This window comes from Passer domesticus, chromosome 19 (assembly GCF_036417665.1).
Source record: "Passer domesticus isolate bPasDom1 chromosome 19, bPasDom1.hap1, whole genome shotgun sequence".
NCBI lineage: Eukaryota > Metazoa > Chordata > Aves > Passeriformes > Passeridae > Passer > Passer domesticus.
Genome location: NC_087492.1, coordinates 7,829,399 through 7,857,180, shown reverse-complemented (window position 1 = coordinate 7,857,180; position 27,782 = coordinate 7,829,399). Strand labels below are relative to the sequence as shown.

At 42.4% G+C, this 27,782-nt stretch overlaps 1 protein-coding gene across 5 annotated transcripts in view; it reads right to left on the bottom strand.

The window, feature by feature from the left end:
• LOC135283882 (sphingosine-1-phosphate transporter SPNS2-like) overlaps positions 1–27,782 on the bottom strand; it is a 132,482-nt gene that overhangs the window by 51,278 nt on the left and 53,422 nt on the right. For all 5 annotated transcript variants that reach the window (XR_010349494.1, XR_010349493.1, XR_010349495.1 and 2 more), the window contains exon 3: positions 19,799–19,935. Coding sequence is in view for 1 of the 5 variants with exons in the window: in XM_064395023.1 (XP_064251093.1) it covers positions 19,799–19,935 (137 nt within the window). In the remaining 4 variants the exon portion in view is untranslated. The remainder of the gene's footprint in view (positions 1–19,798; positions 19,936–27,782) is intronic.

The window sequence follows — 27,782 nt, the reverse complement described above, 5'->3', positions numbered from 1 at the left end:
ATGATTGGCATCTGACTCCATTGACTCAGAATGCTGACCAATTGCTTTATTAAACTATATTATATTACATTATACTATACTATATTAAAGAATACTGAAAGAATACTATACTATACAAAGATACATACTAAAGAAAACTCACGACTGTCTCCAGACAGTTAGGACACAGCTTTTTCCAACTGGCCAAGGAAACAGAACAATCCTCAGCAGAATCCAATTGAAAATCACTTCAGGTAAACAATCTTCCTAACATATTCCACATGTGCAAAAACAACAGGAGCAGCAAGTAAAGATAAGAATTGTTCTCCCTTTCTTCTCTGTTCAGAGGATGTGAATGCCACAAGGATACACTTCACATTCAGCACAACACAATCTAAAATAGTCAAAAAGGAATTGCTTATCTAATAGAATTTTTAATGGCCCATTTCAAGCAACACTTTGGTGAACTACAAGGACCTGATTTTCCACCTAAGCTCTTTCACTGCCCCTGCAGTTTTCTGGGTGCAGGTTAAGACACAATGCTTTGATGCCTGAATACCAGATACATGAGAACAAGCAAACTCTCAGCCATCTAAGCAGCTTGAGCTACACCCAGAAATAATTGCAGGGACAGAAATGAAGCAGTCAAAGTAGAAAGTTGTAAGCACAGGGAAATCTATTTCTACAAATTTAACCTCTATAAATCCTCAATTTGCTGTCATTATTCTGTAGATCATTTGTGAGAAGAACAGCAGGGATTTAAACTGAAGGAAGGCAGCTTTACATTAGATATTAGGAAGAAATTCTTTCCAGTAAGGCCCTGGTATAGGTGCCCACAGCCTCATTCCTGGAAGTGTCTAAGGCAAAGCTGGATGGGGCTTGGAGCAACCTGGGATAGTGGAAGGTGTCCCTGCCATGGCAGGGGTGGGATGGGATGGGCTTTAAGTTCCTTCCCAGCCCAAACCAGTCTGTGATTCTATGCTTATGATATGTCCTTAACCATGAAAGTGCTTTGGGAAAAATGAGCAATTACGAATTCTCCTTCTTCAGATAGGAATAAATCAAGGGAAATGACTGATTTTGTGCCCTACAGCAAAGCCAAGCTAGAGTACAAGTCTCATTCACAAACATGGAAAATGCCATGCAGACTCCAAGCCACATGCCTCAGTCACAAATATATCCATCAGCAGACAAAAATCTACCACTGACATGTTTGCATTGTTTTGCTCATTGTAATTCCTAGTTGAAAAGAATATTTTGAGGATTCCAATAGCCACAAAAACAAAATACTTTCGTGTACTCTTCACTTCCTCATATTTTAGTGTGAATTCTGGAGCAATTCCCATTTTCTGCAGGAATACAAGTTCCTTGTTTGCTGGCAGGGTGTGTGCAGTGCTGCTCACATTCATACATCTCCCACAAGCTGCACATACGTAACTCACACACGTGGGTGTGAGCAGAAAGGGCAATACTGTGACTCAAGTGATTTAATTTATGCCAATTTCCCAATGCTCAACCACTCCACTGCAGAAATATGCTGGCAGTCATTGGTGCACAGGTAACCAATGTATTTTGAATGAGCAACAGTATTTATAACATGCTGAAAGGCTTAGTCATGCAGAATTAGAAAGCAGGGAACTGGAGGCTGGCTGTGGTTTCTGAGGAAGTGTAGATCTGGATCACAGAGAGGGTGACAGGCAAAGTAGTCACCTGCCTGGGATGAGCATGGACAGTGTAACCTACAACTGAAGAATGACAAGTTTGTAAATGCACTGGATGTTCCTCAAATTTGAAATACCTACAGAAAAATGACACAAGTTTGTGCTCACCAGCCAGTATTGCTCCCAGTGAATGCACTGGGTAGGAATTTCCTCCAATCAATGCTGTGAGAAGGTTCCTCTTACAATCCTTGTGCAAAGCAGGAAAACTGTACCAAGTATTCTTTTTGTGGTAGAGTGACTCAGTTTCATCAATACAATGGAAGCAGATGCCCAATACCATGAAATCATCTGCAACAAGTAACACATTCACTCTTCTCTCTCAGTTCCTCCTCAAATCCCTCCCCTGGCTTATGCCATGCTGACACATTCCAAATATCTGTTTAATATTTAAACTATGTTCTTTGAAGCAGTGGTATTCCAACTTAAGTAATGAGATTTTTACTTCATCTGGGAATAAAAGCAGTCTTAAAAAGCATAATCCACATAAAGACCTGAATGGTATTGCCCTTCTGAGATCAGATATTCAAGACTACAGACCATCCAGCCATTAAGTTGTGGTATCTACATTAAACATACAAAAATCTAAAACAATTTAGGGAATTATTCATAGTTGGTTCTATACTGTTCCTGCTTTTAGAGCTCTATATCTAGGATTAAAGAGCTAATTCCTCCTCTTACCGGTTCTTTGGGATCTTTGGCTAGCATACACCCTGCTGGAACTCATATGATAAAATTAATTTGCTGAAATGAGCTGGGACCTCCATCTTCCATCTCTAATCAGTCACTCAAAATTTATGTTTTAGTTGTCTCTGAAAAGGGAGAGCTGTGGAGCTCCTCAAGGCAAAAAGTGGTCCCATCCATGACAGGCATTCCATGAACCACTCAGAAACTGGTCCCAAAACGACTCCATATGCAATAGACAGCTGCTATTTTTGTGTACATTTATATACATACACCTATAGAACATCCCTTTTCCTCTCCAAGTGTATGTGGACATGACAACCTGCACAAACACATGGCAAAGTCAGATATTCCACATGCTGAGGGAAATTCTGTTCTCCTCCACAGCTGTAGCAGGACACCTCTGTCATTTCCTCTGCACTGGATCTTCCCCCCACTGCTTTTCCATTTATGTCCTACCTCAGGGTTCTCAGGAGTTTAATGAAAGAAAAAGGGCTGACAGCAGCTCAATTCTGCCAGTGCTCAAAAGCAGAACAGGCAGCTCAGACTTTAACTGAATTTCACTGTTCCCCAAGCAGAAATTGATATATATTGAAGAAGCTAGTTTCTTTCTATATGACTTGGTAACTCTACTGTAATTTGTTCATCTGTGCAAGCAGGTTTCTGGCAGGAAAATTGAAAATATCTGAGTCAGCTTTCAGGACCTGAACTAATTCCTTCCCCACAGGTTAAGCCCAGCAATGTCAACACTTACCAGTAGTGTTTTCCTAAAATGAAATACCTGAAAGTGATGTTTTTTTGAAACAAGGTGCTATTAGGACAAGCAATTAATTTGTCTTTAATTTTGGAAAGTAGTCATATCAGAGACTGTCTGCACCTCCATGAGACCTGCCAACATCACCTGGTTTGGAGAGATGCAGTGACTTTTTTGGAATGAATTCATAGCCTCAGTCCCCCTCCTTGCCTGTGTGTCAGCCCAAGGGGCAGCTCTGTGGCTATGCTGGGATTCTGCAGCCACAGAGCAGCACTGTGGCACCAGCCTGGCTGTGGCACTGGGAAGGGACACCTGAGCCACACAGCCTGGCTGCTGTGAGTTCCAGGAGCAAGTCAGGATGCAAAGGGGCTTCCAGTGCCTTTCTCCAGCTTGCGTGGCTGGTGAGACACAAGCCAGGGAAGATTCCAGTACACAATAAACCATCAACACATGGAAAGAATGTTGGCTGCACAGACCCAGAACTGCCACAGCCTTCCTGGGAATTTCCCTCCAAGAGATGACATCACCAGAAATTAATGCATGGAGAAAGCACTCATATTTATGAATGGGAGGTACAAAGTGTCAATGGATGTGCTCTCTTCTTCCCATCTCCTAATTATATCGAAGGAAAAACACCCTCTAGCCATAAAGCAAAAGAAACCCAATTCCTCAAAATAGAAGTGAGTTTCAGAAGGGATACAAATCCTTATGCCTTGGGGATGTGCCAATAAGGAACAGAAAATTCTACCTACCAACTTCTACATGTCTGAAACTATCAGCAAGCCATAGACAACAAGAGTGACAGATCATGGGGTTCAAGGGACCTGGTCTCATTACTGTCATCAGTGTCACCAAACACTAGAAGCTATGGATGTGACACTCCTTCCAGAATTCAAATCTGAAAAAAAGCTTTCATGGTTGGGGTTAAATATTTATAATACAGAACCATTGAATTGTTTAGGTTAGAAAAGACCTCTATGAACATCAGGTCCCACAGATAAAAAGTACAATGTGGTTTCTATTCACTCCTTCATATTGACTTTATTCTAAATCTGCTGCACACATAAATGTTTGATGGCCTAGGACACATGACTGGCTTTAATCATGTTTGGTGAAACCTCCTAATTATATATTTATCCTAGTTGTATAGACCATTCAGGGAGTAATATGTGTTTTAAGAGGTCTAATTACAGCTTGAAGTTCTTTCTCCTTTTTTAATTAGTTAACAAAAGGAGTAAAACCACTGGTTCTTTAAAAGATTATCTGCCAGTGGTAAACCTATAATCTGCCAAATATGTGTACAACTCTGAGCCAGGAGATTTACTGTCTGAAGAATCATATGATCCTTAAGCTTTGTTTATTAAGTATTTGCATTTGAATGTGGAATAGCTTGCAAGGGTCTCAAAAGAAGCTGAACACATGCTGCTTTCAGATGAGGGACACATGGACTGAGGAGATCCCACAGACAAAGTCGCTCCAGAGTCATGAATTCCTGTGTGTGCACAGCACCAATGCAAACCATGTTTAAAACTGCTGTTGCTGGTCTAAAAGAAGGATCTTTTATACTGCTACGGCACCTGCACCTGTACCCTTCCCACTGTGAGGATGTTGAGTTAAATCCTGTGCATAACGCATTTAGCTGATGTAAAAGAGGACTCAGTACCATTAAATTCCTCTTTGAGCTGAGTTTTGCCATATTTTCCTTCTTTTATTGTATGAACATTGTGCAAGAATCTAGAATCAGGGTTTGCACCCTTTGAAATAAGATGTGCATGAAGTCATTCCTAGCACAGGCAGCTGGGATTGCCACACAGAGCCTAAAATGTGGTGAAATGACAGTAAACTAAGGAGAAAGCACTGGGATTGACTTCATTTCCCTGAGTTACACTCCTGTATTTCTCCAGCTGGCTGAGCCTTGCACTAGGCAGCTAGGGTAGCACAGCAGTCACAAGTGATCAGCTGGATAAATGTGAGACACTGCAGGAGCCATTTGAACAAAGTAAACCCCCCAGGGCTCAAATATCGATTCAAGGGCTGCACAACAGTGGTTCCCTTTGACAGCTGCACTCACATGCAAGGATTTGTCCTCCTTGAGCAGACCCTGCAATTTCTGGCCAGGCAAACACCACTTCCTCCTCTGCTCCTGTAAGTTTTCCCAGCCTTTGCAGGATTTAAATGGCTAATGATGACACACCACACCTTTTGCCAAAAGATGCACCATTAACTATGAGGTAAGCCAAAGCAGGAACCTGCTCTGAGTATCGGGGTGGTGACTAAGAGCATTGACTCCTGCACAGTCACAGCTCAAATTCCACCTCATTAGCTGAGAGTCACTGAAGAGCTGAGCACTGGAATGACATTACATATTTGTTTAAACACTAAAAGCTCCAATTCTCTCAGCCCTCCCAGGAATGAGGGCTCACCTTGCAAAATATGAGAGTTTCTAAGTCAAACAAGGACAATGACATAGCATGAGAGACAAGCTGACATTAAACAATGAGGTTGACGTTTCAAATTCCATTCTGTGCCTGGATGGATGACAAAGGCCACAGCAGAACAGATAAGCTTAAATACATCTTCCAACGCTATGCACCCCTAAAGCTTTATTGATTTTGCATATAGATCAGCAAGGCACCTGGCTTCCATTGGTGGAAACAAGTCCTGAGCCCAAATACTTGATGGGAATGCTATGTCAAATCTAGATATGAAACTCACAGTTACATGCCTCACCTTCTCAAACACCAATGGTTCTAACTCTTCTCTAATATAAGCAGAATGAATATTGTAAAGAGCCAGAGAGGGGCTAGATAGCACTGATGAATTGTTCCATTGCCAATCCTGAAGAACTTGTCCTCCTGTCAAGTTCAGCCCAGATTTTTAAGTAACTGAATATTAATTCCAAATTTTGGCCATCTGATGTCTTACCATCTGGGAGATCTTTTGAGCAGGAACAAAGGAAGAAGAATTTTTTTTTATTTTCTTTTTTTTTTTTTTAATTGACAAGTAACCTTACCTAATCCCTCATGGGAATTGCCAGCCAAGAGACCAAAATGCAAACCAGCATGAGGGCAAAACTGTGCACTGAGATGTTTTGTTGATCAGTACTTTCCTCCCCTGTTCAGGGGTTGGCTAAACTCTGGTTTCAGCATTTCCTACAACCAGAGGGAGTGGGTTATGCTCAGTCTCTGGGTGGTACAAAGGGACCAGCAGGGCACGTGCTCAGGTGGAAACTGGCTGGAGACAGACTGATGGGTTATCAGCTCTGAGTCAATGCTGAGAGTTATCAGTGTTTATCTGTTTGCTGTAGAGATATCAGTGCACTGAGAAGTTCATGCTAGAGCTACCTGTCAGATAAATCTAATTATGACCCACCCTTCTCACCTCCACCAAGAGTTCTCCCCTTATCAGCCCCGAGTCCTGCAGGCAGGGCAGCCCAGGGCGCTGCATCCCAGCTGCTGCTTCTTCTGCCATTTGTCCCACTGCAGGCAACTGATTGGATTTGGATTTCTCTTTTCTTCCCTCATTGTGTGTGTTGTCTCTCACTCATGCCTACTTCTCACTCCCCATCTCTATCATCACAACTACTCTGTAAGTCATTACTGCACACAACATTTCCCAGAACTTCCATCACCACTGGTTTCTCTTTCAGTTCTACAGTTTCCTTCCTTCAAACTCTTGATGCTAAGTCCATCTTCCATCACCATTTTTAAACTGCTCTTCTCCTTTGCAAGCACTCATAGAATAAGAGAATACCTGAGACTGGAAGGAGTTTTGGAGATAGTCTGGTCCATGTCCCCTGGTCACTGCAGGATAAACTACAGACTGGTCAGGATGATGTCCAATTGAGTTTTGAGTATCTCCAAAGATGGAGGAGCCACGGCTGTGGACAACCTGCTGCAGTGTTGGACCATCCTCAAAAATTGTTTCTTCCTATGTTTAAGTGAAATTTCCAGTATTTTCTCTGTGCCCTTGCCTCATTTTTTCACTGGGGACCTTTGAGAACAGTCTGGCTCCATCTCTACAGCTCCCATCAGGTATCAATACACACCAAAGCAGCACTATGGGCTCTATGGGGACAGAAGCAGTTCTAGAGTGAGGATGCCACTTTGACAAAGGTAAAGTATTTAAATTCAGTTAAATTCATATGTCAGACACCATCTCACATTTGCTGTGTCTCTGCCACGTTCACACTAACCAGGTTTTTCTTCACTCCTGTTCCCTCAAGCCTGCTTGGCATAGAAAGTATACTAGTTTAAATATTTATGTCTGGCAAAGGATGCTTCTCTTACCCAAAGATCCTCCCCTCAACTCTCACAAGCAGGTCACTAAAATTCAAGTGCAAATGCCCCAGGCCTTCTTCTTTCAAGTGTTCACAGGTTTTATTCCCACATTCACATTAGTTTTATTCACATGTATTTATTCTACATACACTGGCTGGAGGTTATAACTGCGTTACAGATGAGACCACACTAGGATTCAACAGCAAGCTACTGATTTACTGAAACCTTAATGCATTTGATTAATCATCTGCTCAAGGGTCAATACTGAAACCCTTTGCATTTAGGATGGACTTATACAACAGCTTGTAAAGCAGGTCTGATTCCTCTGCAGCATCCATTTACACTTTGTCAAACACCTCCAACCTTCAGCTCATTTGGCTGCATTAAGTGTCTCACTGATTCTCATCTCTGGATACCTCACCTTTGAACAATTCCCTTTTGGGAAAATTCAGCTGCTACTCAGAGCCCTACAAGGAGAAAAGAGACTACAGCGAGCAGAAAGAGATCAAAATACATATTTAAATATAAAAATGAGCAAGGGAGATGAAGCAAAGTCCACTCACCTTTCCTTTGATTGTCTCTAGTATTTGTTAATGGCTTTAGTTCTCCCACGTAGCCTGTTCAGGCACACTTAATAGAATGTGGTAAGTTTTATTTGGGAATGCATTTAAGATTCTGGGTGATTAAAGCATCCCTATCTTATGAGATTTATATTATTATTTAGTATATAAAAATAATCAATAAAGGCTGTAAGATGCTCCTTTTTCAACTCATCACACCCTTCAATCAGCAACTAAAGTGTTTAACAACTGCATATCTACAGGGAGGCTCTAAGGTGAAACACCCAATTAAGTGTTCTGGAGATAAAAAACAAACCCAAACGACCCTGGAAGTAGCAAGACTCCCACAGCACTTCTTCCAGAGAGTTGCTTTGTGCTTCACAGGGACAAAAATCCGTTTTAAGGTTTTCTGAGCTGTTTGCAAATGTTGAATGTGAAAATCCCTTTTAACACTAAAATTGCAGTGTCTGAAATCCAGGTTCCTGTCACTCCCCTCACTCCAAAGCTGTGGCAGTCCTGAGGGAATCCTCTGTTGCTTTTCAGTCATTTTTGGGCAACACAAAAAAAAAAAAAAAAGAAAGCAGCAAGCCCAATTCCCATTCTCCATCCCATTAGGCACTGTAATACAATACACTGGGTGATGAAGCAGCACCGCCAGGTCCTGAAAATAAACTGAGTAAAGACAAAGCAGCATTTCAGCTCCCTAAATGAAGAGCTTTTCATTTGATTCACCTGCCCATGGTAAAAATACTACAAGATGCAAATGGTGGGGTTTACATTCTCCTCAGTTCAGTTTCTTGGTCATATTGGATTAATGACAGAGGCCTGGGATGCTGCTGGGAGGGAGGTACCAGGTTACTCACACACCAAACCCCATCCAGCAGATGCAATGTTGCTGTAAAATAGACCTTAAAGAAAAAGACTGATGTTCAAATAAATCACAGGGCTCATGAAGAGCCCCACGTTCCCAGTGCCTGGTAGCAGACAGAGTAAAAACACTTCTTTTCATCCTTGACTGTGGTGTAAGGCCCAGAGGAGTCCATGGCCCTTCACATGGCTGAAATAGTGGCCATTTATCCCTGTTACAAAATCATTACACCAGAATGTATCTTCCAAAACTGTTCCCCTAAGAACACTGATAGTTCTGGGTTGGAAGCAAATGGCTGCTTTTTGTTCCAGATCTGTCAGGAGGGACACACTCACCAGCACTGGCCTCAAATATCTCTGGCATTAGGCACTATCACAGTTTCCTTCCTGAGAGGTGCAAACACAGCCATAATCACTAAAATAGGGACTGGAAGAAACACAATGTATTTTTGCAACTGAGGAAACACTGTAAGGTTTTTGACAGACTCAGGTTCCCAAATGCAGCTGGAATATGAGGTGGCATTCATGGAACCAAAGGATATTCACAGCTAGTAAATGGGCTGCTGTGTCCCAGCCACAGATGAGCCACAAGCAAAGCCTAAATCCAAGCAACAGAGATGCCAGATTTTTCAGAACAAACATTTTGAGGCATTGATACCTAGCACTAACAACATGTCCACCCCCAGTCATGTCTACAGAAATATGTGAGATCCAGCCTCTTTAACATGAGGGGCCATCTTGGCTCAAACTCTTTGGTTTGGACCAATTCTTAAGCAAAAATTTAGTCAAATCCATCAGGTTGGATTGGAGATTCTTGGAGAGCACAACCCCATGTCCCTATCCCTGAAACCAATGCAGAAACTGATTTCTCAGCACTGTTTGAAAAAATCTTCATCTAACTGAGACACCCAGGTGTGAGCACTCTGCTCTCACTAGACACATTTTCAAGTGTAGAACAAGTTTTGAGAGTGCATGAGGACACATTTTAAGAGAACCACTCAAGGTTTAAATGAAATTAGCACAAAGTTACAGTCCCTGCAACTTTTCCAATACTGTTGGCTCTGCTGATTCTTGGCATATTTTGCTTTGCATATGCTAAAAATCAAGTACACCAGCAGGTCAGCTCTTGCAGGCAACTTTGCTGAAGAACCATTTAAATCATTCCAAACTTTGATTTTTGCTCCTGCTTTCTGTTTTCACGCTTCCCTGCCTTGCTGACTCAATCAAATCCAGAGGCCTCCAAGAACTGTGCAGAAGGCTGACCTTGCAGTTTGTTTGGCCCATATCTGAGAGATGCCTCTCTTCTAGCATCAGATTTCCAGAGAGAAAGTGGTGCATCTACCAATTCCTTCTACTTCAGAGTTGCTTCTTATTCATGATCTTCCTTGAACAGTTGTCATGCTCCTTTTTGAAGTGTTATTAATTGACAAGGTTTTGTCGTGCTGTAGCTTAATTTCATTATTTAAATCCAGCCTATCTGACAAAATGACAGCCTATTAAACCACACTAAACACATTTGGATGTTTTGTGACTATCTTCTCATGAGGCTTCATCACTCATGCTTTCAGATTTGATGATCAGCACCACTCCCAGGGATTTCCAGCTCAAAATCTATTGAGTAGGGTTCAGATTAGTACTCTAATTTGACTTATCTGAATTGCAAATGCAGTGTTTTGTGTAGCCTGGGAACTTTATACATTTAAAAGAAATGTCAACACTTGAAAAGACTAATTTAGCACCTGGTACTGTAAAACATTTCCCTTCTTCTCACTATTTGCACATGACTTAGAACATAATGGTCCTTTTCCCAGCCTTTATGCACAACCCAGGAGGCCAAGGCTGTGTGGCCATTGAGGAAGCACTTACATTTCCCAAGGAGTGACTGATGCATTTAGACCAGCAGGCCACCAGGAGCTCAACCAAAGAAAGGCTCAAACCCATACTTTTGCATCTCAACAGCAGCCAGAGTTTGAATAACACATTCTCTCTCTCCTGGATCCTGTTCTTCAGGACAATACAGACAGCCTTCAAGAACCACCCTGCTAACAGAAAGTTTAGGTTTGTTTCCAGGCCTCCTAATGAGCCTAAACCTGGGATGAATGGATTGTTTTCTTTGTGAGGCATCATTAACCAAACCCTGCTAAAGCATTGTACCTCCTCCCAAGGCACAAGCTCCAAGAACATCATCCATAAGCTGCCTCCCATATATCCATGCTAAACACACATCAGTTTGCAGCCTTCAGAAATGGTAACAATTCTCCAGACCTATATCTGACCATCCCAGTGGATGGTGAAGGCACACATTCTACACCACCAACTTGGCACCCTCTCTGTACCCTCAACACACAGCTAGCTGGGAAGCTAATTCCCAAAATAACAGGACCACCCAGGCACTGCAGCAGTGACTTGCTTTGCCTTCTGAACTCGTCTGACCAAGCCAGGCATCCCCCTATGGAAGCCCAGCATGCACCCATGGACCCCACACCAGGAATGGCTTGTGTCCCTCAGGCCACAGCACTACTGCAAGGATCCTGCCACGCTGATAGAAAATTTTACAATTCTTTTATATTTTAACATTTGCTTGGAAACTTACATGCAGCACTACTGCTTTTTTTTTTCTTTATTTTTTTCACACCAACTGATTAAATCTCAGTCTATTTAAGGAGAGTTTTTCCATTCTTCCATTCCTTCAATGTTTTGAATAAGGTTGAGTTTAAGATACTGTCATAATTATTTATAAAACATAATGCTAAAGCATTATAGAGATTTCCCCTTACACAGAGTTAAGAAATAAGACATTATTTGTGTTCCAGCAGCATTCCCTGGGGTTAGGCCTCTGCTGCAGCATGACGAGCAGAATATACATTTTAACAGACAACACAAGAAGAAGGAATGTTTCCAAGACACACACAGCCTGGAAATGAAACAAACATCCTTCTTCCCTCTGCCTCCTCAGCAAGTAACTGGCCCAGGTGAGATTTCCTGCTCAGGCACAACAAAAGCAGGACAGGTGCAATGTTACAGGCAGGCATTGCTTCCACACCAGCTGACACAGCAGATTAATTTTCCTGCTCTTCAACCCAGATACTATAAATTCAGCTATAAATTCTGCAAAAAAATGGGACAAACCTGTAAAGGTCTTTGGCCTGCAAAAATCTTTCATGCACCATGCTGCTGTCTCTAAGCATTTCCATGATCCAGTGAAACAGCACCAAATGTGTGTTGGTGTAGGTCTGACTCAATTGCCACAGACACACAAAAGGTTCCCACAGACTTCCAAAGAAGGAGCTGAATCAGAACCACAATCACAGAGCCTGTGATAATGGTTTCAACATCTTCCAGTAACCCAGATAACAAACAGAGCTCTGAAACAGGACAGGCAATTACAGAGGGCCCTCACTGAGACCCTGTGCACATCAGCATTGAGCTTTGAGCCTGTTTCTGGGTGCTCTCCCAGCTCAAACCTCTGTCCACCTGCTCTAGAAAATGCCTGAGCTCTGAGGGGCAGCTCTGACGTTTCAGTGCAAGTAACTGTCCTCATTGCACTGAACTGGAATCACAGCAGCACACAGTGAGTGAGTTCTGATGCTGAGCAATGGAAACATCTCTTCTTTCATATCCACCGTGTTTGATCCTGTGTGACTGCAGAACAAATAATGACCTAAAAGGAGGTGCAGGAAGCAGATTTGTGGACGCACAGCTGGGGTGATTTGAGAAATTTGAATAGGACATGGTGCCAGGCTGACCCTGGCATCTTGATTGCTTTCAGGTCCCAGAAGGGAGAGCAAAACCATTCCTGTTCCAGACACTCTGCAGATGGGAAATGCAATGTGTGGTAGACATATTCCTCGTGATAGTTACTTGAAGTTTATTTTTCTCATCACAGGAATAAGCTTTCTGAGTAGGCTCTGGAACTGTGCTGTGTCTCTCTTCCAGCAGCCATCACCAGCTGTGTTTTCAATAACTCTTCCCAAATGCTTCACAGATACACGGACACAGATATTGGATGGAAAAACCCCAACACTGAGCAGAAAATACACTTCAATTTCTGATAACAGTTTTGAAAAGCTGCCTGCTCTCGTAGATTGGCTTTTTTGGGTCTGATGCTCTGAGAACACCTTAATCTGGCTTTCATTTAGAGTTTCCCTTGGAAGAGTGACAGGTACAAAGGGACAAGGTAAGAACTTAAAATGACCAGGAGACAAACACATGACAGTAATTCTGCACTCTACAACTATTTCATTTATATAAATCTTTTCCCAATGCTTCCATCCTTGGTTAGCAAAATTTGAGGGAACAGTGAGGACCCAAGATTCAAGAGTTCAAATCGTTGCACTTGTCTGTGCAAGAGAAGATGTTCTTATAGAAAAACAGTTTCTCATACAGTATTTGGAATCACCTGTGCTGAAGATGATTGGAGACTTGACAGATACCCAGAATACATTAAGACTAGCTCAGTCAGTACTCTATTATTAAAGGAATAAGCAACAGTGTATTTTTTCCTACGGTACACCTCATATAATCCATATGAAAAGATGTGAGATAGTAAAACTTACAAGAGCACTGGGAACAGCACTTGGAAGGAACAACAGCTGCCTTCTTGCTGGTGAGGGGTTAAAGAAATGGTGCCTTTCAATTTCCACATGGTGGTGATGCTGCATTAATGGCTGGACTCCATGATCTCAGGTCTTTTCCAGCCTTAACAATTCTACAATTCTAAAAGGGGCTGTGGGAACTATCTCTCTTTAACCTCCTTTCAGACATACAAGAGAGGGACAGTAGGGCAGAATCAGTCCATACAGAATTCCACTCTGCAGTGTAAAGCAGAGATGAGAGCCCTTATCCTTTCCCTCTCTTACTGGGACTTCTGAGCCACCTAAGTCCAGCACAGCATCTCCTGCCCCTGGCACAGCAGTGCACTGTGGGGAGGAGGGAGCTCTGAGAGCTGGAAGAAGAGGAGATGCACAGATTGCCACATCTCACTTCAGAGAGCAGAGGCCATGCAGGAGGCTGAGGGTATTTTGTGGTGCAGGGGCACTGGGGCAGCACAAAGGGGCAGAACTGCAGCTGGGAGGCATTTGGGAGCTGACACCATCCACACAGAACTGCAGTTGGGAGGGATTTGGGAGCTGACACCACCTATACAGAACTGCAGCTGGGAGGGATTTGGGAGCTGACACCACCCACACAGAGAGCACCAGCACCACCTGAGCTCGCCCTGGTAACAGAGTCCACAGCAGCAGTGTTTTTCCTGAGCAGTCCAGCACAGGCCAAGTGTGCAGAAATCCAAATGTCAACAGCACGTGCTCGTCTGCAGGGCTCCTGTGCCACATCAAAGCTGGCAAAACACAGCAGAGCCAACCAAGAGCTTTGGCCATGACACTCTAGTTTGTCCAGCAGCACTTGTGTGACAGCTGGGAACTGCCTGCGAGGGAAGGGACTGACTGCACATGCAGCTGACTTCCCAAAGTTGCTGGGAGAATCCCTTTTGCCTTTTTTCGACAAGAGAGATCTGCTCAAAAATAATAGGCCGGAGCAGTAGGATATAAACATTCCAGTAGTTCACGGGGACTTCAAAGACAACACTCAGTCTCCTTACATATAAAATGTTGGCTTGGGGATTTCAGTTTTGTTTGTTTATGTTTTTCAAGCTGTGTATTTATCTAGCACAGTGGAACCACAGGCACAGGAGCTGTATGTTTTATATTACAACTTCTGCCAGAGCACTTAAAACTAAAGGCACTTTTTTTTTTTCCCCTATAGTGAATCATCATGTGTAGGGGGTGGTTGGATTATGTTTATGTTTTTAAAATTAACCCAGCTAACCATTTGTTCCATACTGCACACAATTTGTTGCTTCTCTTTTAGAAACGCCTTGAAAGACAAGTTTTGGAAATAAAAATACATTTGGCGAGTCTGAAAGACAGGACTTGAGCAAGCACTGCAGACTAACTGGAACTCCACTGTGGACAATTTGCTTCCTCTTCCAGAGACAAATCAAAGTAAAAGGAAAAGAAAACAACACTAAGAGAAATACCTATCCAGAGGTAAATTGCAGTGGGAGCAAAAAGGTTTTATCAAGTGAGCTATATCAAAATCTGAACAGAAATATTTACCAAGAACTGGAGAATTCAAAAAGCACATTCCTGGTTTACCTTGTCAATGCCTTGCTTTTCCATTTCCCAACTTTCTTGCACTTTTTTCTTTCCCAACTTTCTTTTCTAGCATGTGCAGCTCTGGTGTCCCAGCCAACCCACATTAGCACAGCCTGCTCTGGCTGCTTACGAGGCACTCCTGGTCTCCCAGCCTGGTGGAGCAGAAGCCTTGGTTCATTTGTAAGCCAGCATGCCTTTTACACAGAAATATGCTTTATTCAAGATATTTACATGGACAGAGCAGTTTCAGAAGACTAGAGAACAGTCTGTAAATTTGCACCTCCAAGCTCCTTCTTGCTTTAAAATAGGGTGTTTGCCCACAAGGGAGAGGGGCCCTGATGTGCCAGAGAGCTGTGCTGAGAGGGGCAGGAAGCTTAGCACCAAACCCCAGGGTTCACCTAAGGCAATCTTCTGCTCAGACAAAGCAGCTGAGAACATTTATCATGACTAATAGATGTGGATATCCAAGCAGCCAGAAACAAACTCTCCTGAAAACTCTCCTGATGATCACTCCTGACAACCAGGTTCCTTCATATTAAGCTGTTCAGGAAGAGAGAAATAGTGCAATTGAGATTACAGACCCTTCCCAATGACATGCTGGAATATAAACCATCTCAGGGTGATCACACATGCAATCAGGCACTGTGCTCATGAAATGCTACCTAGGGAAATAAACTGGTTACTTATTAAATCAGAGTTTATATTGATACAGAGGAAGACAATAATATATTTAGCTTTTTGTGTGATTGGAAACACATCCAGGTAAAGAAACTCTATGAAGATTGTGCCCTTGGTTCATTACTTTGGGATATGACTGTACCACACAAAAGCCTACTGACTTTTTGCTGATTTACTACAGCTCATGAACCAACAACCAGCAAGTGTTTTCCCCAAATGCTTGGCAAAAGCCAAAAACAACACAAGAAAGGGTTTTGCAGGTGAAAGTGCCAAAAGTTGTGCTGGTAAGTGCAGACCTGATTTAAAGTCAGGTTTAAAGGGAGAAAATCTCTAAGCAGGTGCTTGTACTTAGAAAATAAAAGTTAAGATACATCCATTATTTACTGAAACTTCGATAATCTAGAGATATATCTAAATATGTACCAACTTTACATATTCAGATCATTGAACACGTTTGTTAATGATTTCTTAATGGAACTTTTCTTTTAGGAAGTGCTAAACAGTGTTATAGAGCAGAAATGTGCAAGTACCAAAGCAGAGGAGGCCTCATGTCTTATCTTTCTATAGAGAAATTCTGTACTAAAATAAATTATCAAACAACATTAAAAAGTGAACTTATCACTATCATCTCAGTCTTACTACTTCTGATGATTTTCTTTAGTTAAATTTCTCATTAGCTATTTTTATCCATGGAAACAGGTGTATTTATGGAATCAATCTGTGATACAGTATTTATTTGGTTTCTTACTATGATTTGTTTCAAAATTGATTTAAGATCTCATGAACAGTAACCAAACTTTTAAGCATGAGTTGTCCTGTTTCTATTTTGCTATGTGTAGAATTCATGTATTGCTGTTTTCTATCACACCCTATATGCACTGGAACAGCCCCCAGATTTTGGCCTAATTTTCTTTTTCCTTGTGAGAGCCTATTATCTAATTATTTAGTACCTACCAGCAGATAAGACATTAATTCTTCATTTATTTGACAGTCATTATTCAATTTTAGGAACCCAGAGATACTTGATAATAAATAACTAATGATATTTTTAAAAGGCAGAGCTCTCTAGCAACTGTCTTCATGGCACATGTACCCAATTCCTGATTTATCCGCTGATTTTCAGTGGCTTTTTTTAACCCAAGCAGAATAAAATAGCATTTAGACAGTTCTTAGATGAGCTGTTTACTGCACTCCAATCCTTTTGTGCTGCTTTTGGCTGGGGCAGGTTAATTTTCTTCCAGTAGCTGGTATGGGACCATGTTTTAGATTTGTGCTGAGAACAGAGCTGATAACACAGGGATGATTTCATTACTGCTGAGCAAGTGCTTATACAGGTCAAGGTCTTGTTTGCTCCTCAGCCCCCAGAGAAGGGCTGAGGACACAGGAACTGCAGGGACACAGCTGATCCCAGGGCTACCCCAGACCACAGGGCATCATGCTCAGCAGATGAAGTTGTGGCAAGACAGTAGGACAAATAAGAATGAACATGTCTCTCTCTGTAAATTTGTTTGCACAATAATCTAGTCATTGACTCAAACAACAGGATTTTTCATGGCTTCCTTTAGATGTTCAAATTTTAGCCAGGAACTGACACACTACCAAGGAGCTTTACAAGCTGGGTGCCTTCAGAGTTCACCAGCTCTGTAGCTGCTTTGGGCCTTTGTTAAGCTGTCTCTTTCCATTTGCACTCCAGATCTGAGCTGTGTGGCTGTGAATTCTATTTAATGACACAGTGACAGGATGCATGAGGCACTAGGCCCCATCAAAATGTTAAGAAAGGCAATCCCTGAAGACAGGGATTCTGCTATTCCTCCTGAAAGGCTACTCTTTCTCATCTAATTCGGGATTTTTGCTGCTGCTACATAAAGGAGTTCTCTAACAGGCTCAGCCTGTGTCAACTTGCTCCTTCCAGCCCTGTGTTCTCATGACAACTTGGATGTCAGAACTTCTCACAGTAGTTTTACTACGGCTTTTATTTGTGCCAGCAGAGAGTTTTTGATATTTCAGCTCCCTGTCCTCCTTCCCAACAAATACATACACTGTCTTAAAGGGAAAACAAAATGTTGAGAGAAAAAGCAACATTTTACTCCTCAAATGAATCCTAGACAACAAAGATCAGGAAAAATGCCTACATGGAAAAAAAAAAAAAAAGAAAAAAGAAAAAGCTCTTCTCTGACCCTTTTAGCATGTCAGGAATTCATCTTGTTCATTGTGGCATGTCTTCCCAATTAGGGATCAGGCCTCTAACATGGGCACCAAAGTGGGAGGGATTATATGGGAAGCTGGATTATTCTTAGGATCTTGCTCAGCTGCTGCAGCCACTGGGTAGAGAACATCCTTACAGCAGCTGCAATGTTTTCCATTACCTCCTGGAGTCAGTAACAGGAGCTGGGCATGAGAACTCTGGATTAATAGCTAAATCTTCTCCTGGAGTTGAGGATTGCAGGAAAATCAGGACAGGGGATTTTTCTAAGTATTAGGGTGGTTTTTGTCAAGATGGTCTTTGGAGTCCAGAGTTAGTACTGATGCATATCCAGGATGACTTAATACAGGTCTGGCTATTTTGATCTTGTCTCTCTTATGACTTCTAAAACATTGGGGTTTGGATTCCAAACACATGTTACTGCTACTCTGAGTCCCTGTGTACAAATAACTACACATCTTAATCCTTGAACTACTTCAGCTAATAAGCCCCAAATCCTTAAACTGAAATTCAACTCTGAAAACATCAGTCCAGTTCCAGTGCTCCCCTGCTTCCAGCTGTGGGACCCAGTTGGCTGCAGGCAGATCAATGAGAACCTAAGCATAAATATATGTCTGTAACACAGGAAGTGTTTATAAGAAGGTCATTGATTCTCTCTAAAATGCTTCTCTCTCTGGGCTCTGATCAAAGCTGCTTTTGCAGAATGTTATGAGAAACATTTAAAGAAAAAAAAAAGAGAAAACAAAAATAAAATTCCTTCTTTATTTTAGATGAGAGACATTCTTTCTCTGGAAAAGGTGCTTCCTGGCCAAGGGTAACCCAGAACAATTTCCTGAGTTAAAGGCTTCCACATTTGGCTAATTCTAAAGCATCTTGCTTTAGAAATGCAGCAACAACCAATCCTGGTGAAAGCCACACTGACATAAGTGCCACTGCCTGCTTTAAGTGGAAACTCTCTTTTTTAAAAAACAGAAGAGCATGTGGGTGGGCAGGATGGAGAAGGGTGGAGAGGTTTAGTCCCTGGTTGTCATTCTTTAGGCGTGACCACAATGCTGCAATCTCTGGAACGCAGCTGGACAGAAAGGATGAGGAATGCCCCTGCCTCCCTTGGGGAAATCAGTCTGATGATGCCAGGAGCTGTGATTTGTCTCTGCAGGAATGTTGCCACCTGCAGCAATTAAATCTCAGCTATAATATGATTTAAACAAGTGGATATTTCCCCCCAGAAACTGCCAGATCATTGTTTCCTCCAAATGCCTCTGACAAGAAGATTAATGCAGTGAGGAGTGCTCAGAATGGGGCACTGTCCTGGGAGCAGGAGAGGGATGCAGAGCTTGACAAAATTGGGTGAGCCTGACAACTCCATCACCAGTTTCCCCAGATAAATCCATTGACAAGTGTTAAAGGAGCTGAAACTGTGTCTGATCTCTGTGTTATCAGCCACTTTCTCTGCCTTGGTGGACAGAAACCAAAGTGCATGTGTAAAACCACTGCTGGATGCATTTTGTTATTCCACACACCATGAGCAGAATTCTCAACAAAATCCAATGGCTTCAGTTACATATCAGAAGACAAAAGAACCACTGTGTAGCCAGTACTTTTGTAAAGCCTTTTAAAGCTTCTTTAGGATCTCCCTCAAAACAAAGCCCTTATGTCAACAGGAACTCTTGCTTAGACATGCTTCATCTGTTACTTTTTATGAATATGCACGATCAAAGGGTGACAGCTTTCACAGTTAAGCAAACACAGTTACACAGAGCACACTTCTCCCACAAAAGGTCAGATAATACAACATGCTAAATGTTAAATACACACAGGAGGGATGTGTTCCCCTTGAGCACAGTGTGATGGGGAGTTATTTAGGAATATATTGTCCATCTTTTCAGGACAACCTGCAAAGTGTCTTTGCCAAGATCTTACCTGTTCCGTGATGAAGGAGCTTGAAAAAGTGACAGCTGACCAAAAGAAGATGCCACAGCTGAGGATGATCTTTCTGTTGAACCGGTCACCAAGGTAACCAAAGATCGGCGCCGCCACCATGAAACTACAGATAAAAACTGCAAAGGAGAGAAAAAGGAGAGAACCTTTAATAAACATCAGACCAAAAACAGGAAGACTAATTTTCTGCAAGCCAAATCCTCTAGAGAACAGTTCCAAATAATTAGACATTCTGCAGGCCTGCCTTGCAGAGCTGTGCAGACTGATAGGCTTTCTGAAGTCAGTGCCTCCTTAATCAAACAGATTTTTCATTCCCAGAGAAACTTCAGACCAGGGAACTCATATTACTTGAAAGCACCAGCCCCTCACAGTCAGCTGAGCTCAGATCTGCGGATGGGCAAAACCAGGACAGAATAAATTAAGAGCTTCTGTTAAATGTTACTGAGAAGGTGAAGTGGAGGTTGCAAGCAGTTTCAAGCAAACAGAAAACAAGGCAAGGGCTCCTTGTTGGCTCTTGCAGCAGAGACCTGAGAGAAATGGGCCACAGAAGCTGAGGTTCTTTCATCCTTCTATCCTTCCAATTTAAAGAAATTATGAAACAGTGAGGAAAACCAGTAAACAGCACTATCATCCTACTGACACCAGCTGTCTCCTCACTAAGTCCTTTTACCATCATTAAATTGGTATTTAAACCCATCACTGAGCAACAGCTTCACTAGAACAAAGAGTTTTAACCTACAAAGTCCAAACTGGCCAGGGCTGTCCTCATCTGAAAGACTTCAAGTTCACCATTTGTTCCCTCCAAAACTCCTAAAGCATTAACCTAGGAGCTCCTGTCATGTAGGAATGAGGCTCTTGACAGAGTAACTTCTGCAAAATCACCTCAATTCAGAGTTCACTCCTCTGCCCATCTCAAAACAATCTGGCCTGTGAACCCCCTGAGAACACCCAAAATGGGGCATTCACACCATGTTCCTTATTAATTTGGATTTTGGCAGAAATTGCCATGTTTTAAGCTGGTTTTTACCTGGCTTTTGTCTGTTCACATTAGAGAACTGGATAAGGGCAATTACATGGATTTTATTGGTGTGTAGTATGAACTCTGACTATAACTGGCTGTTATTGGATTTAGCAAATCCAGAAGGATTTGGGTAGGACACCAGAAAACCCTGAGGTCTCTCTTCAGTCACAGAATCCTGACACTCATTTGTTTTCAGGTAGGTCTTGGAGGGCACTGTGGGCTTTGGCACAGCCTAACCCCAGCTGTTTACTTTCACTGTATAAAATGGGGTGGGGGGATAGTATAGGTAAAAAAACCCAAAACGACAAGAGCAGAGCACACACCCCCTTTTGGGTGGAATGTGCATATACAACTAAAATGGTTAAGACCCAAATAATGAATTTTTCATGGATGATGATGATATACGATAGTTCAAAAATGTGCAGAATGCTGAACTACGACTAAATGTCTTTTTTTAGTATATTAAGATGTCAAAGCTGATTTATAAATAATACACATTTATTTGCATCTGTATTTTGTGACCCATGTAAGTGTGTATGTATTTTGCACTGTGATATTTGAACTAAATTAGAGGATTACTCTTTTCACATTTAGAGTAAAATAAATCAAGATAATAGAGAAATGTTAAGGCCTGAAATGCAGCATATGCAACATATCACACGTACTTCAGTAGTAATGTTATAAACAATTTTGCTGTTTAGCTCGCACATAAACCCTACAGACAGAATTCAGTCCCTGCATCTATCCCAAAAGCCTTGTGCAAACAAAACCTACAAATAAAACTACAAGCAGTGTTTTCATCTCTGTTTCACAGAGAAACTAGACCAGCAGTAGCTCACAAATCTCTACTCAGCAAGGGCACATCTGCACTGGCCCCACTCCAACAAGGCACTTAAGCACATGCTTATATTAGGCACTTTAGAGTCATCAATTCCATGATTAAGTGCTTTCCTGAATTAACACCAAGGGCTTGGCACCTTGCAAAGCTGGTGCAACAACCTGGCATGAAGGATACGTGGCTGTTCTTTGGGTATGAGAAGCAGAAAATGACTGTGACTCGTCCAGACCAGTGTGACCACTGCCATTTGATCCTTCTCTTGGAAGGACACTACAACTCATTCATCCCAGAATCCCATTTGCTGCCATTTTTATGATGTAAAAAGACACAAAACTGAAAAAGCTTCTGAGGGAAAATTAGAAACATCCAAGTCAGCATCCCACTATTTCAAATATCAAATAAAATGGTTAATTCAACTTTGAGAGGTGCAGGGTGTGATTAAAAACTCATATTAATCAGTGGGATTATTAGCTTTGATGACCTCTGGATTATAAATGAAAATCTAATTCTGGAATCTGGGCAAAATGAACAAAGCTACTCTTTCAAATAAAACAAACCAAAAAAAAAAAAGATTGTCCAATGACTTTCCAACAACATACATCCTTCTGCTGTTCAAATCCCTTTGGAGGATTTATTTTTGGAAGACTCTGAGCTGTGAGCTTTGTCAGTGGTAAGCAGCTGACTTGACAGCTCCACAAGGTGTAAAATGAAAGGACAACAGAGCCAAATAAATAACAGGTAATGGAACACAGCTGTCACAAGTATAAATGCAATTTATATCAGAGTATTTATGACCCAAATATGCATCACAGCATTGATTAAGTCAAATAAATGCAGAGTATGATGGCTGTGTGGTCTGTCAAAAGGCTTTTCCTGTTAGAGGCATTTCCCATGAATCAATTTTTGCAATTACTCCTGCCAGTGACAGCCGAGACTGCTGAGCCCCAGCCTGGGCTGGCAGAACTGAGGTGAACAAAAGTAGGGCACATTCCCAGGTGGGATGGAAACCTGAGTTACTCTAGAACAGGAGCTTCTCTCAGGTTCTGTGACAACTAAACACACAAAGGAGAGACCTCACAGGAAGACACAAAACTGCAGCACGTTCAGTTTGAGACAGGGGCAGCAGAAACGTGTTTAATCTGTAGACAGGAGGGCTGAGCATAAGGCAGGGGGTTGCATTCCAGTAAAGGAGCCTGGCACTTGTGCCAGCCTCTTCCTCTCTGGCTTCTCTCCCTTCTTCCACAGCATTTTCTGTTCCTTGCACTCACCCACTCCCGAATTAATAAAATTGAAGTGACACCACAGCAGCTGCTGCTTCAGCCCAACCACAGCCACAAATCTTTTCTATTAGGGCAGCAGTGGGACAGAGGTTGGCATTGCACTTTGCTCTTCCCAATCAACAGCTCCTCTTCCCATTCTCACTTAGAGACAGCCTAGAATATTACAGCTCTTGAAGAGATGCAGAGAGCAAGTCAGGGCAGAGTCAGAAACCCACTGGGATTTAAGCTGAGCTGCTGTGAAGGCAGTGATGGCATCGGGAGCAGCTGTGGGCAGGTACAGCTCTGGCAGTCCCATTATGGATGTGCACAGCTCAGTTCTCCTGGTAAATGATCTCCAGCAGGGCCAGCAAAAGTGGCTCAGTCCCAGCACAGGGTGGAGCTGAGATACATTTCTTCAGGAGTAAATTATCATGTGAGCAAAGGATGAATAAACAGACACACAGTGAATGCCATTAAGGAGGGAGGTTCTTTTAAGTACAGGTATTTTCAAAAGGAGAACCCATTTGTCTTTATTCCTCCCTTTGTGGCTTGGCCACTGAAACGCCGCCTGTGGTGAGCAGGCAGGAAGAGTGTAATTGCCCAAACAGGATGGCTTGGTGTCTATTTCTGCCTCTGGATGCCTGTCCCACCCTGTACAGGTGCACAAGCACTTTCTCAGCCAGCACTGCCCAGCTTTTTCTGTGCATGGCTGGAATTACAACAATGTGCAGCATAAAAAGTCATACACGTCCCACCCAAACACCCACCAGACAAGGAAATCATCCTCCCAGGCCTCTATTGCTGCTGCATGTACTGCAGCCTCAGTCAGCTATTTCAGGATTATGGCCAGGGAGCTGCTATTCAGACACACTTTCCCCTCTCAAGAGCTGCATGTGTACCCAGGGGAAAAGTAAATCCAACAGTGGAAGCAAGGGAGATGAGAGAAGAGGAAGGAACTGTAAACTTTATATTTAACAGTCACAAAAAGCTCCTGCCTTCTGGAACTAGACACCATAATTTTTATTTTTCTCTTCTTTCTCTCCAAACAAAACTTTACCAGCTTGACTTTACAGCTATTCCCTGAAAAGGGTCTGACCTGACAGCTCTCCACCCTGTGTTCCAAAGACACTTGCCTCCATCTCACTTGTTCTTTTGTTTAGTGGACTTATCAACCCAGAGATAACCTCAGAGAGGGGCTTCTCCTGCCAGCAGGTCATCCACAGAGCAGAATCAAGAAGGAAGAGAGGCAGTGACAGAGCACACACAGGGACTGCTGTTCCTGAGTTCCTGGAAGGTTGAGCAGATCACAGACACTTCTGAAAAAAGGTCCCTTCTTTTGGTTTTGACTTTAAGTACACAGGGCTTATTTCTCCTATCAGGAATAATGCTAGAAAGGTTCAGGGTCAGGTGAAAATAGCTTTCTCTACACAAGGATGCTCAACAAAGAAACCCTAGTGGGTATCTTTGAGCTTTGAGTCAGCACAAATTGTGTGCACACATCTAATTGAGTGCTGACAGTGAGCTTGGCTCTGTGGAAGGCAAACCCAGACAGCCTCTGCCTCAAGGGACTGGCATCCACTGAGACACTGCTGAGAACTGTGCTGAGAGGCTGATAACATCTTCCCAACAACAAATTTCCAAACAATGAGAACACCTCAGCAGGCAGCTTGCCCTGGATGGGATGCTTTATGGGTGTGTACAAGTACAACCCTGGGATTTGGTCGAGCCACTTCCACCCCAGGGACTTTCAGTCATGAGTGCACGTGTTTCTCAAGCTGCTTGTGATACCAGTTACCATCTACCTGCAATGGTGAATAAAGACTCTCCAACATCCCAACCAGCTCCTCTACTCCAAAGACGTGTTTTTGTAATGTTTCCTTATTTTAATTTTAATTTTCCTCTATGATTTTATGCTATAATAATAGCATAAACTCAGCACATACAACACAGCACATTTAATCACAGTGAGCCATGGGACAATTTAGAAAGAAAGTTTAACACTGATTTCTACTTTTACGGCTAAGGAAATTAAGGCATAGGAAAGTGACCTGCCCATGATGAACTATAGACATCTGGAACCCACACAGGTCTTCCAGCTCAGCAGTGTCCTCTTTATATGATCATCTCTATGCTGAAGGGATTTCTGAAGGTCTACAAGCACAATTTAAAGTGATTTTTTTCTTACAGCACCATTCAAGCTAAGAAAGAACAAAGATCCTTTCATGCTACTTAACCATTGAACCTGAACTGTGCCAAAATTCAGGCACAATGGTAAAGCACTGGAACAAGCTGCCCAGGGAAATCACCATCCCTGGAGTGTTCAAAAACTGTGTAGTTGTGGCATTGAGAGCCATGGATTAGTGGTGGAGTTGGCAGTGCTGGATCAATGGTTGGACCTGATGATCTTAAAGGTCTTCAACCTTAATTGCATGATTCAAACTGGACTGCATTATATGACCAAGGTAAAACTGATACCCAATAGGGGGCAGTCCAAGGCCCCGGGACACAGCAACGTGATTTAAAACATTCATCCTTTGAAGGAGGATGAATTAATACAACACAATTGATTTCAGAAAACACCACCCTGAGAACCATTCCTGCCACAGACATTATTATAGGTACTTTGTTACATCACTCCGCACATGGGCTTTGTTTTACTTCATTGCTAATTCAACAGCCAACAGATGGACTGTGTTACTGTGCTTTGCTGGGTGCAAAACACGAGATCACCAGGTTCCAGACTCATGCAGACAAGAAGTTTCTGACAAGTGTGAGGAGCTTTGAAACACCATCAGTTCCATATGTCATGCAAAGCTGTCACACACTGACAATGTCGAACACAGGAGCATTAAAAAATAAAAATAAAAATTTAAAAGCTTGACAATGCATCAAAGCAATTGGAGTTAGGTATATGAAGGTTTGGGTTGGATGTGGTCTGAAACATTCTCCAAGGGTGGGTCAGACACTGGAAGGGGCTTCTCAGGGAGGTGGAAGAGTTCCCCTCCCTGTAGATGTTCAAGGATCAACAGGATGTGGCACTCAGTGCTCTATCTGGGTGACAAGGTGGGAATGGGTCAGAAGTTGGAAAGAGAGGAGAATAAGTGTTTTAAAGGTGTGGCCCTAACTACTCACACAGTCTGTGTTTTCCAGTGTGTGTTTCTGTTCCACAGGACACTCCAGACCATGTTTCCCTCACTGCAGATGCCACTCATCAGTATTCAAGGTCCAATCTTGTCCTTTCCATAGGGAGAACATTGCACCATGAGGTGCCAGTTTTTTCCTTAGCACAAACTGATACAAAATGTAAACAACATGTTTAGGATGAGTATGTGCACACACAGCTGACACACACATTTCCACAGAGAAGGAGGCTGTGGTACAACACCACTCGGTTCCATTTGCTGAGACAGGGTCAGAACCTGGTTACAAAAACACCACTTCAGAAGCCAGACAAAGTCTGAACACAGTTTGTCTGGCAAGTTCACAATTCACTCAATAATACACAAGATGCAATGCTTGGAAGAGTTCAGTACTAAAAATTCCCCCCCTTTTCCTCACTGCAGAAACCAGATTCTTCCAAGGGTTAGCCCCTATGTTCCCAGCAAAGGATATCCTGAAGTTTGCTTTGTTCACCTTAACTAACAAGAATAATTGCTTTACTGGGAATTGCTGGGAAATCCACTCCTTGGAAACAGAAAGTAAGATAAGACTATCCAGAAACCCAGCACTCAATTTTTTAACTGCTTTTTTATTAATTTCCTATATTATGTCCATTGAAGCTGCACTTAAAGATTCAGCCACTCCTATCTTCCTTATTGCTGAAGCCATAAGGAGATAGTTACCCACAGTTATCAATTTACAACCTTTTTATACATCTGAGGTTCAATTCTATGCTGCTGTACTTCAAAAGTTTTTACCTAAGTGTACAATGGAAAAGGCAGAATTCTACTGTACTGTTTTATCTCTCTGGATGTCCAGCAAATTTACTTGGAGCAGGAGCTAACATGCTACAAGATTAAATTTTGAACAGCTGTACGGAGACAACGTCATTTAAATAGAAAAGAGGAAACCTCCTACTTCTGCTTTTCATTGTGGGAATTACAGTGATCACATTAGCACTGTGTTAAAGGGATTTGGGCAACCTCAACATCAATAAAACTGTTATCTCAAGGGACGGTTCCAGCATCCAGCTCCCAGTCCATCACTCTCCTTATGCCTGAACTAATGCTTGACTGACCCTGCAGTGGGAGAGCAGCAGCCATCCAGCCCTGAGGAGCAGCTTTTCCAATGAAGTAATAGTAGCAGAATTTCTTCTGTGGCTATGAGAACACTTGAGGAGGAGGAGACACCACCTCTCCTCATCAATTAAAAAAATAATATTCACATTGGGGTCAGTTCCACAATCTGGTTCATTCCATGAAGAGAGAAGAGGAGACTGTGGCACGGCTGGGTTTCCATGGCAGTGCCATACAAAGCTATGCAGATTATTGCCTAAAACACCATTAGATTGCTGGCACTTGTCAGCACAGCCCAGAAAACATGCTTTTCTGGCAGTGTTTAAACTCTGCTTTTGCATTTCTTACTGTTCAGAAGCGATGGATTAAATAAGCCAAGGCCAATTCTGTTTTACAGCTACTTCCAGTTTGAGTTGTTTTCCTGCAAAATGCTTTCAGCGTGATTTCATTTAGACTCCTGACCAAAGCTGATGGAAGGACTCCTTGATTCAGTGGGCATTACAGCTGAGAATTTTGTTTAGATAGAACTGCTTATGGCTTCTAATGGCAGCAGAGATCAGAACCTCTGTGCCAATAAAACCACTAGTAAGTTTACTGCATCCCTGTAATATTA